General features: G+C 29.5%; 1 protein-coding gene across 1 annotated transcript; it reads right to left on the minus strand.

The window, feature by feature from the left end:
* Positions 1–2,748: 2,748 nt before the first annotated feature.
* LOC145014505 (putative linoleate 9S-lipoxygenase 5) lies at positions 2,749–11,451 on the minus strand. The gene is made up of 9 exons (XM_078972887.1): positions 11,019–11,451; positions 6,158–6,447; positions 5,843–6,080; positions 5,396–5,737; positions 5,182–5,267; positions 4,953–5,060; positions 4,572–4,876; positions 3,779–4,042; positions 2,749–3,670 (listed from the first exon to the last, which is right to left on the minus strand). Exons 1-9 carry the CDS (start codon positions 11,326–11,328, stop codon positions 2,917–2,919), a joined length of 2,697 nt encoding a protein of 898 aa, XP_078829013.1. The 5' UTR covers positions 11,329–11,451; the 3' UTR covers positions 2,749–2,916.
* Positions 11,452–12,903: the final 1,452 nt, after the last annotated feature.

Raw genomic sequence — 12,903 nt, forward strand, 5'->3', positions numbered from 1 at the left:
TTGGTGAGTTTTGATCGACCACACGCCTTCAAACCTCCAAACACATTTTAAAGTTGTACATTTAATATAAAATACAATTTTTATATAACTAATACATATTTATATATAAAAATATGGTTTGAGTGTAAAAAACTGTATTTATACAAAACTATAGTTTTTAAATGAAAAAAAACATATTTATACGGTTTAAATGTATTAAAAAAATATTTATACGGTTTCAAATAGAAAATTATCAACATTAAAAAAAATTGGAAAAAATGATGTTCAATTTGAAACAAAAAAACATAGTGTTAAATTTGAAAGAAAAAAATAAAAACTTAGTGTTTTTTGTGATAAAAAATTTCAGTTTTGACACGTCAGCATATAATGTCAGCATGTCACGTCATCAAAACTTTCACGTCATCATGCCACGTTAGCATGTAACCTGGTTAACGGTCAAGTGGTCAGAATTGTAACAAATTAGAAAACACAGTGTCAAAATTGACACAAAAAAAACACAGTTTCAAAATCGAATTTCTGTGTAAAAAAAATATTTTTTGTATCATTTACCCTATTTGAATCTATAATAACATACCTAAATTGTTGTAAAATGTAGACTATATTTTTCTTCCTAGACTTATACCTTCCATTTAAATCAGGTAAGCTAAATATTCTTTTTTTTTTTTTCTTGTTTGTCCACCCTAATTTTAACAATTTATATTTTTCTTCTTTAATCATTTTTAATAAACATAGAAAACCTCTACATAACAAAATAATACAATTTCAAATTAATGCATATCAAATTATAAAATTTGAAATTGTATTTATTTTGTAAAGTGATTGAATAGGTAATAATTCCATAAAAAAATATTTTATAAAAAACATTAAAAAAGAAAAACTTAATTATTAAAATTTGGGTGAATCTTTCATTTCATGATAGGAATTTAAGTACTAAAAATGTTAAATATAAAATGAGAATGATGTAACAAATAAAATGAGAATGATGTACCAAATCTCGATTCTGTACTGATATTGAGTCAGAACTGGTACTGAATTTAAACATATGAAGCAGTAGTATTTCAAAATCACGAAATTATATAATCAATACCGGTGCTACTAACGAAAACTGGTAATGTTAGTTTGATTCAGTAATCGTTATTGTTTTTTCATTCATTATGATATTCAGAATTCTCAGGTTTGTAATGATTCGATATCGGTTTCGTCAGATGTTCAATCCTAATGAATTATTTAAACTACCAACATGACATATTAGAGATCTCTTATAGTTGGAGAGCGAGTTAAAGTTGTATTCTTTTGTAATTTGATATGCATTAGTTTGAAATTTTAATATTTTTTTATGTAGTTGATTATGTAATAGATTATCTAATTAATATGTATATAACGAGGAACGTAGCTATTTTGAAGGTAGGTAGGTCCTAGGACCTACCTATTTTGCTTAATATTAGTAATATTTATATAAGATATAAATGAAAAAATTGGTGAACTATTTTATCGGTGTTATAGGACTTATCTTGTAATTTTTTGAAAAAATATAAACTAGATACTTCAACCTAAATTTTATGTATTATAATCCACTTAAAATAGTTCACTACCTCAAAGAGACCTACCTATTTTGATTAATATTAGTAATATTAATATAAGATATATATGAAAAAATTGGTGAACTTTTTTTTTAGTGTTATAGGATCTATATTGTAATTTTATAAAATAAATACATCAACCTTAAAGTTTATATATTATAATCCTTTTAAAATAGTCCACTACTTCAATCCATTTAAAATTTATTCATTAATCAATAGCCCAATCTATTGAGAAAAAAAAACCTTTACGAAATGTAATTATTTACAGATATCTCCTAACGCTTGACGCCTCATAATGTTCTTGATTGCCTGACGCCTCATAACGTTTATGCATGCCCTATCGATAGATCCCACAGTCCGTCGTCCGACCAGGCCATCGACAACCGTTGTCTCTCCACCAGGCGCCACCTCTTCCAACCCATATTTTATATATTTCAATTTTTGAATGATAGTTTAATATCGTATATTGAAAAAAAAAATTGTTTCAAAAATTATCGATAATGATATAATTATGAATATATTTCAAGATATAAAAAGACTTAGTAGAGTTCAAATGTAAAACTATTATAAATATTGAAGTTGTATTTAACTATTTTAAGGTATACAACCCAACCCGACACCATTAGTAAGTTTTACTCTTTTATTTTTTTATTTTCATTTACATAAAAAAAAAACTAATGGTATTTGGTTCTTGATTGGTCATTGTTTATAACCTCTAAAAACAAAGATGATGTGTATAAAAAAAAAAAAGAAAAAAAGAAATTTAAGTATTGAAATAAAGATACATCCTTTAGTTCATAGAAAAAGTTAAATATTAAGAAACTTAATTATTATATATATATATATATATATATATATATATATATATATATATATATATATATATATATATATATATATATATATAGTTGTGGTGTAAAAGAAATAATAAAATAAAATATAAAATAGTACTCTACAAGTCTACATGTGTAAATGAGGAGCGCCGGATGTGGGTAAAAAAAAAAAAAGTAAGAAACATATCTTGTCTTTGTAATATCTAAAAATCTAAATGATGGGCAAAATTGACAATTTATATAAATTTAGGTGGATGAACCAAAAACTGCAGTGGAAAAATCAATCCCATTAGTCTAATCTCTTTAATATATATGTATCGATTACAACATGTCAATGTCACCGAAGAATAAACTTTCCATTATTTAGAAAACGATACATTACAATCTTAAAGACCAATCAAAGTAGTTTAAATCTGTTACATATTTATTACATGCTAGTCACGTAGTCCAAAGGAATATACACAAGGACACTTAATAAACAGCCTGACATATATACATATGTTTTATATTGACACACTGTTAGGTATTCCCCTTCCAGTAAGCCCCTCTTCACTACTTGGGTAAAGTAGGGTGTATGGTATCTTTACAGGTCCAAATCTATTCATCAACCTCTCATCTTTGTTCAAATTCACAATTCTTTCCTGAATTTCTTTCAACTTCTTACCAAATTTTTCGAATGCCTTCAAAGGTTCAGCATCCATGGTCCATTCAGGACACTCTCTTTGCCCAAGGTAGATCTCATCTGAAGTATGTCGTGACAATATCTCTATCAAAGTAACACTGAGAAGCGATTGTAGTTGTGGAGTAACTGTTTTCAGAAAAGCTTTCTGTGGATCTTCTTTCAGTTCATCATATTCAGGAGTTTCAGGTTCAGGCAAAAGCCTACGACTTAGAGTCGGGCGATTAGGTGGAAAACCACCATAAGGGTATTGCCCGAAGTTTACAGCTGCATGAAGAGCAGAAGACACCCATATGATAATGGTGCAATTATCAATCACATCTTTAACAGATTCTAATTTAGGCCACCATGTCTTGTCTTTCAAGTCTCCATGTCCTTCCTCTCGAACTTCCTTCCACCACGATTGGAGTTCTGTGTCATTTTTCACCATGTCATCTTGCGTGTAGTAAAACCTACAGTAATCCTCAACCCATGTTTTAATGGCTGACCAAATCTCTAACCCATCTACAGCGTAAGGGTAATCTTCAATAGTTAAGCGAAGGCCATGTAGAGAGTTTTCATCCTCAACTGCCATTCCCCTATATTAAAATCATCGATTAGTATGTTATCATACTATAAACAAGATAAAAATTGATTTTGAAAGTTTACGTAATGTTTTGCAAGAAATTAGTAGACGAATATCATACCTCAACACGAGGTCTATAGGTAGAGCTTGGTTGGGGAACACCCAATCCTTGTATATCTTCGAAGACATTTCAATTGAATATTTTCCAGTAAAGAATGTTCTCTCGAGAATACCTCCACTATTGATCAAGATATTCCTAGCTGTTGAATTGATGTTCATTGTATCACGGAAATGAGGATGGAGAAGCTTGTTAATGGGATGAAGCACACTTAGTTTCCTGTTTGTTGCTATCACAAACGGCTCAATAACAGCATGTGTATTCAACCTACAAAGTACACATTGCATATCAATAACTTGGTAAAAACCGTAGAAGGAAGGGAAAATGACTTAAAAGCCCAACTAAGTTTTCAAACCATTCAAAAAAACTCAATCATATTTTATCTGTTCAAAAAAACCCAACGAACTTAACATTTTGTCTAAAAATCCAACAAAGTTCCAAACCATTCAAAAAATCCTAATTTTGTTTGTTTAAGTTCGTTAGGTTTGTTTTAAACAGTCAAAAAATGATTGTAGTTTTTTAAACGTTTGGGAAACTTTGTTAGTCTAACAAGTCATTTTTCCGATACGGTAATAAGTCACCTCATCTGTTTCTGTTATTTGACTTTCAGGAAAGTGTAACTTAATTGAGCTTTTTAGACAAAATGTTAAGTTTGTTAGGTTTTTTTAAACAGACAAAACATGATTGGGGTTTTTTGAACGGTTTAGAAACTTCGTTGGGCTCGTAAGTCATTTTCCCTAGAAGGAACTATAATCTATGCATGGTAAGTAATTTATGAGTGTTAAAGTAAATTTACCAGTGACTGATGAGTTGATGAACTCCAGAATCATTAACAGCTACATATGTTTTAGCTAACTTCCAAATTCCGGCTTCCACTCCATGCTTAGATGGCGTACATACTTTACTTATAGCACCAAGCTTTTCATCATCTGGATGAGGCAAGCTTAACTCAATGGCTATTGGTTTTAACGTTCCATCTTTTTGTAACAAGAGCAATGTTCTTGTGGCATAAATTTTAGTCGATGTTGAGTTTATTCGCTTCACGTATGGCATCAATGGGTCATGGTGGTCTAGTATAAATAGTCTTTTGGCTTTTAGTATCTGTGTTAAGAACATAAATAATGTTTCAACTCTAGTATAAATTGATTAGATTGAGGAATCAAAATTGTGACATTACCTCGTTTACTTCTAAACCATCTAGATGTTCCTCTATGTGATGTGATCTTATTGAACTGTTTTGGTCACCATAGAGTTGGGCATCTAACTTGCTTGTTGGAGGGAACTCCTAAAAAGTTTAAGCATTTAAAAAACATCAATTCAGAACCAAAATAAGTTACACAATTCACTTAAATATTAACTTTTTTCTTTTCTTGAACCAATGTAATTAAAAAGAATCAAGAGCTTACTTTCAGAAGTTGAATTGAAACCGGGTTGACTCCAGCTAGCATTTCCCTTGCAAACTCTTCATCAGTGCTCCAAGCAGACATGTCAGCTGTCGAAACATCATATGACATGTTGGAATCATCATAAGACATGTCGCATTGCCTCTTTTTATGGTACTTGATAATATCAATCACATGTGTATTTAATTTTGAACATGAAGAAATTAATTAATGGTACCTTTGATGACTTCTGGTGTTGAGTATTTCGCAAGTCCCTCACCATCTGATCGAATAAGTTCTTTGAACACCTGTAAAGGGATGTTTTCTCGAATCCTATCATTTAAAGGGCCTTTAGGAAGCTTAATCCCACCCTTATAAAGCTTCAAGACATCATCAAACGAGTCAAATTCATCTATAGTGTCATCAGTTATAGCCTCAAACTCCGGGAGAAGAAACTTAAAGACAGCTTCAAGTCCATAAGCCAGAAAGTCAGACCTCTTCAAGTGTCCAAATCGCTCATCTCTTGGAACATACATCTGAAGACTCTCAATAAGCAAAAGCCTGCTTTCAGTTTTAGGATCTTTAAAAACCCAAAAACAAAAAAACCATTTTAGCATTTCTATAACTTAAATATATACAATCATCACTTCAAACTCTCACATGAACAAATATGATTCTAACTAACCTATTTCAGTAGGTGATCTCCCTGTTCTTCCCCTACGAGGGTAGGGAAACTCTAACGATCCTCCAATAACTGGGCGCACTTTATCCTCATCATCTGGATCTCCCAAATCATTATACAATGCGTAATCGTAAACCCTTTCCCATTCCTCAAGCTTCCCAGTTCCATTTCCTCTCAATGTCACCAACTCTTCTTCTCTGTAAGGAAGAAGCAATGCAGGTGTCTCACCAGGAAGATATGCCTGCGCCATTGTTTTACATGAGTTGTCGTAAAAACTCAAACTTTGAAAAGATATATGAAACGCGAGCACTGTTATACCTTGTTAGCGAAGAATATGCGATCTTTGGTGTAACGTTTGGCTGGATAAACCCATGAGTTACAAACAAAATGGACTTTGCCATGTCCAGGTACATTTTCGAGAGTGAGTGTCATAAGGTAAAACTCACTGTGGTGAAGATTTTTAACAAGAAAAGCTCCTGGTAGTCCAATCTCTTCGTCCCAATCAAATGTGACTTCGTATGATGATTCACCGGCTGTGAGAGGGGTAATGGAGCTAATCCAGTTCTCCAAGATTGCAGGGTTTCCAAGCTTACCTCTCAATGCTTTTTCTGCGACAGAAAGCGCATAAACTTGAATCCATTGAAACCCAAATTTTGAAATAAAACGACACAAATACTGGTCAAAATTCAACTATATGTCCATATGCAATTAACAATAGTGATAACTTTTTTTCAAAAATGTTCGTTTCGGCACTCTTGCCTTCGAATACGTTCTTTTATAGATATTAAATTTGATAAATTTTATAGAAACTATGTTATTCGCATAGTATTCTAACTAATTTAAAAAGTACTTTAATAGTTGCGCAGTACATTAAGGGGTTGTGGATATTTAAATAAAAAACCTATTTTATTTTGGTTAAGTTTTGATATGTGTTTATAAAATTAGTTGGAAAACATAAGATGACAATGATTTCTAGATTAAATGAAACTACATCATGAATAATCAAAAGGAAATATAAAAAATACTCAAAATGAAATATAAAAAATAATCAAATGGTGGGGGTGGGGTGGGGTTATTTCCTATTCTTTTATTTTTATTTTTAATTAATAAATAATCAAAAGGAAATAAAAAAAAAAAAAAAAAAAAAAAAAAAAAAAAAAAAAAAGCATCCTTCAGCTTTTTCAAGGACCAAAACAAAGATAATTTCATAATTTTATGACCAAAATCATGAGAATTTTTTTTTTATTTTGAATCTTCCATGCAAGATGAAAATTTTTAGAACTTCATCCATAATTTTTTATAAACCACGATTAATAAATTTTCAATTTCTCAAAAAATGACGACCAACAAAGTTACAAAGATTTGAAAACAAATGATTAGACAGATTTTGGAGTTCATAAATTTAACATAGACAAACCAATAAAACTTAAATTTCTACATTAGACATTGCTCTGACATCACCTAAATCAAGAACCCAAAATTGCTAATTCTTTCAAAACGTTAAAATATTATCGTTTCCTAATGTTCCGCATATTATGCAGACACAAATTAATCGTTAGGTGCTTCTAGTCGGTCAGGTAGCAGTTAAGGACTTGTGGTAGATTGATCGAAACCTAGTCTTGATTTTTACAACAACGATATATATATATATATATAAAAGAAAATTGTTAGAAAAATCCTAATATATTTGGAAAATTAACATTTTAATCCCCCAATTATTTCATTTGGCTCAAATTTACAAAAATGTCTTTTTTTTTTCTTTTAACAAGAAATGACATATCATCATGTTTTTCCAAATAACTAAGATATTTATGTTCAAAAAAAATCTTTAAACTAAAGTGCAACTTTTGTTAAAAATATTAGACTTATATATATATATATATATATATATATATATATATATATATATATATATATATATATATATATATATAAAGTCAAACATTTATGTTTAAAAAAAAATCTTTGGGCTAAAGTGCAACTTTTGTTAAAAATATTAGACTTTTCTATATATATATATATATATATATATATATATATATATATATATATATATATATATATATATATAAAAGTCAACATGCGTATGCACTACTGACGCAAATATGTACATACGTATATGAATCAGGAGTCAAATGCACTACGTGTACAGAAATGTATGTATTCTTATATAGGAACAACTTTCAAAAACAAAATGTCAATTTTTTTAACCTACATATAGCTCAAACGTTGTATTTCGTTAATATTGAAGGTCTTAGTATTTAAAAATGATGAAAGGATTAGGAGTTTTAAAATTTTTACAAATCTTTTTGTTCTTGTAATAATTTAATCCTCTCTCTCTCTCTCTCTCTCTCTCTATATATATATATATATATATATATATATATATATATATATATATATCCCATTAGATTGTTAATTAGCCCACTTGTGGTCCATGTATTAAGTTCTCTGTTCGTATTTATTGAGGATGCATGTATACACTTATTATGGTAATATATATATATATATATATATATATATATATATATATATATATATATATATATATATATATATATATATATATATATATATATATATATATATAGTATTAAATTGAAGTAATAAACGTTGAAAGTAATTTTTCGGAATAGATTATAACTAGAATGGGTAAAGTTGTAAAAATTATTTAATATTTGATAAAATAATTCTCGATCATACAACATTGTAAATAAAAATGTGAGAATTATGTAATATGTAATTATTACGTGAAGTCCTATAAATTGGGACTATTTGGTATTGACTTTAAAGTGGTTTTTGATCTTAAAATGAAGTGTTGTTCCATACATATTAGATAAGAATATATGGTCGGGCTAATTTGGATATAGTTTGTAAAACAAAGTTACAAAGTTACTACAAATAATTTGTTTTCTATAACTGAATAGCTAGTATTCTTTCTTTCTAATCACATTACTTTCACAATTTGCGATTCATGTAAATATTGGTAATAAATTATTATAATGTTCTTATAATTATTTACCTATTGTTTTTCAATCTTACAAAACTATATATATATTTATTTGACATTAAAAACGAATTAAACAACCCTTATGAGTTATCACCATGCATTCTCTCCTTCATCATCCCATGCGGACCCCCGCCCCCTTGTGATCACTGATCAGGACCTCTTGAATTGCCCGCCTTCTCGGCTTGTTCTACAATCAGCTGCCGTGTTCTTGCCCACGACTATCCACCCACTTATTACCAACTCTTTATTTAGTTATGGATATATAATATATACCTAAAAGTTATTTAATAGCTATGGTTCAAACTTTAAATTGGAACACAATGATCAGACGTATTTAATTGGCAGGTGATCAACAAGCTTCTGGATAAAAAGTTCTAAGCTTGTTCTACTTGTACGCCAATAATAATCTATTATGATGGTAGGCCTAGCTAAAGGTGTTGTAAAAAATAACAGAGCTCCATTGAAAATAATCCTATCAAAATCGCTATTAAAACCATGTGTTAATGCATGGAAGAAGTCAAATTGATTGAAAGTCGGTTTCAATAATTATGAAAAGTCGTATATACTAAGAATTAAAATTCCTTGAAAAGAGAGGAGCAGGTTTATGTGTACACTTATAAAAATAGATTAGGTTTAACTTTCGCATATATTATATAGAAACTCCACAGCCGCCATTGACATTGACAGAGTAAGAACGTCTATTCGACAGAAGCCATCAAAGAGTAGTTAACATATTACAAAACACATGCTTTACATTATATATAGTTGGGAAATTATCATCTTGCACATGGATCGTTTTGCAAATAAATAATCCTCGGGTCATTATCGTCATCTAACTTGAGAAGCCTTGCATTTGATTTAATAGGTATTAGTTATATATATCAATACTTATTAATTATATTTATATGGACAATGACCAATATTGTAACCACTAAAGTTAAATGCATTGAAATGTATCTGATAATTAATTCAAATTAATTAATATTTTTTAGAACTATAGTTGTTAAACACATTGTTAACCAAGTGGTTATCCCCAACTTGTAAAGGTAATTAATAAAATTAATATCTATATTAAGGACCATATTACAAAAAGACCAAAGATCGACTTATTGTATATATATATTTTTTACAAGAATTTATGGTTCCTCGAATATACAATTATGTGAGCATTTGTACCTAACTAACACAAAAATGGACATTTTTTTTCTTATCTTATAAAAATGAATGACCATATGAACGTTAATTAGCCCCTCGTTGTATCGCTATGTTAGTCACGTGAACTTTATGACATATTGGTGGTAACTTACATATAGACGAAAAAAATTATTATTAATAAATTGATGTAAAAAAACGTGAAAGAGCATATGAAACCCGCTTCTAAACCCTAGGTATATGAAACCCATTTATTTAGGCCATGCAATACCCCTAACTTTGAGCCATTTATTTAGGCCATGCAATACCCCTAACCTTGAGCTATTTATAATAAATAATCATCCGAAATAGATTAAACTCTATAGAATTTAATGGATTGTAATATTATTCTATTATATTTTATATAATTCTAATTTTTTTTTATGTTTTTGTATAATACTTTGAACTCTACAAATTTCAATAGAAAATTACTAAAACTAGTTTAGATTATATATTTAAAAATTAAAGACTTTTTTTTTTTCCATTGAACCGTTTAATAGCCATTGGATTCTAAATTTATTGAATACCATCTTCTAATAACAATAAAAGAAAATGGATTTGTGTAATTATATTCCCATATCATATTAAATGGATGCCCTTGCAATAATCAGCTTCTAATTAAACCATTCCTTATGCATGAACTATCAGCTTAATCACTGTTTGGCCTATGTGATTATTGTCCTTTCTTTGTACTCGCATTTTTAAGAACGCTTGCAGTCTCATTGAAGCAAATACTTGGTTTTAGCAAAATTCACATTTTCGAAGGGTATATATATATATATATATATATATATATATATATATATATATATATATATATATATATGAGGCGGTGTTTGTATGTTTGCTTGTTTAATTTTTGTTTTTACGGTATACTACAACGGATTCAATGAGTTTTATGATGTTAAGAAAAGAAAACTAAATAGGGGCAGTGTTTGTAATGAATACTTATGGCTATACAAGATGAGTATATCAAACCTGAGGATGTACGATCAGCATGAGTCACACTTATGAATTGGATGGAGATATGTTTGCCCAATAGCTCATGAGCTCGGTCCAAAACTGACGCGCCCAAGTCATTGAAATCGAGGACATTCTTCTTCATCAAGACCACTTTCCCATTAACGATGGTCTTACCCAGAAATTTTTCTCCGAACACCATGTTTGAAACCTTTCGAAACATATTATCCATGCAAGTACACGTCTGTGTATGGTTTTCAGCGTCGGTATCGCGTGCTTTCTGTGATTCTTTCTTTACTTCCTTTTCAGATGTGAAAGAACGAAACATGAGCACGTGTATATATAAGGATGAGGTGTGAGTTGAAGGTAGAAGTTGTAAGCAATGAGAACACTAATAAGTTATATTTATAGTCTTATAAGGCAGAAGTATGGAAAATGGATGCATGATTCAATGGTTTACATGCAATAAATGTCCCTGGAAGTCTTATCTTTTGATACCAGTCAATAACCATCTTCTCTTTGTTAATTTATTTTTCTCATGGTCTTTTTCTATTGATAAAATATGCACCAGTTGATATTAATATGGAGACATTTGCCTAAAACAGATCATGCAACGTAATCAGGATATATCAATGTATATACAGAAACTCACAAAATTAGCAGAGTTTCCCAAAATAACCCCTATTTTTTTTAGAATAATAAAAAAAATATATTGTTTAATAATATAAATACGTTCATTCTTATATAACTATTATCATTAACATACATTCTTACTAATTAAATCGTTTATAAGGTTATCATACACTTATTATTATTTTCATTTCTATTAAAATGAGTATTGAGTCGTATTCTCGAATGAAAATGAGTGAAAAATGATATGTAAAAACAAAAATAAATAATAATTAGCGAGAATGTATGAAAATGATAATATTTTGGTAAAGTTGAACGTATTCATATTGCTAAACAACTTATCATCTTAGTAATTCTCATAAAATAACATTGTCCAGACATCCGCACAATAATTAGCTAGAATACTTGAACTATATATATATATATATATATATATATATATATATATATATATATATATATATATAGACTAATAAGAGTTAGGTTCAAATGTTTCCTACAACTATTGTATGCATGTATAGACCAATGAGAATTTTGCAATAATTTAATAATTAAGTAAATTAATAAAGGTAAATTAGTAATCATGACTCTAAAATTATGGTAATTGAGATAAATGTGGGATTTGATTTAAAATCACCAAAATAAATATGTTGACCTAATAATCAAACCTTCAGATTTCTTCCATTCGTTCGTCCTCAGAAACATTCTTCCCCCTGATTAACCCTCCGACACGTTCATCATCATCCCTCACAACATATCAACATTTTCCGTTCTTCTTCCTCCCTCTTCACTGTTGGACTCGGTCATTATTGATAAAGGTCGAACGGTACCTCATCATCATCTCGTGCTGCGATCTCCATCTTTAGCGCCTCCTTCCCAATCTTCGGCCACCGCCAACTACTACTCTCTTCCACGATAATCAGGTTCAGTTTTTTCAGAGTCGTCTTCAAGCTGTCAGGTACAATTCTCCATTGGTTTGGTTTCTACTTTGTCTTTGTTTGAAATTAATTGGATTTCATTGATTGAGAATTCAATAATAGAATTGGATCTGTCTTATCTAAGTGTGGTTTATTTCTCCATCACCAGAGCATAACTTAGCCTATATGAATTTGCTCTTTCTTCAATCCAAGTGTGGTTTTACTTTCCTTTATTTTCAGTTTTCATTTATTTCATAATTCGTTTGTATGTTACAAAATTCCAATCTGAGAATTCAATAATGGAATTGGACCTGTTTTATTCTGTTTTAGGGCTTGAATCCTTATAAAATATTGAA

Source organism: Lactuca saligna, chromosome 9 (assembly GCF_052625555.1).
Source record: "Lactuca saligna cultivar CGN05327 chromosome 9, ASM5262555v1, whole genome shotgun sequence".
NCBI classification, from domain to species: Eukaryota; Viridiplantae; Streptophyta; class Magnoliopsida; order Asterales; family Asteraceae; genus Lactuca; species Lactuca saligna.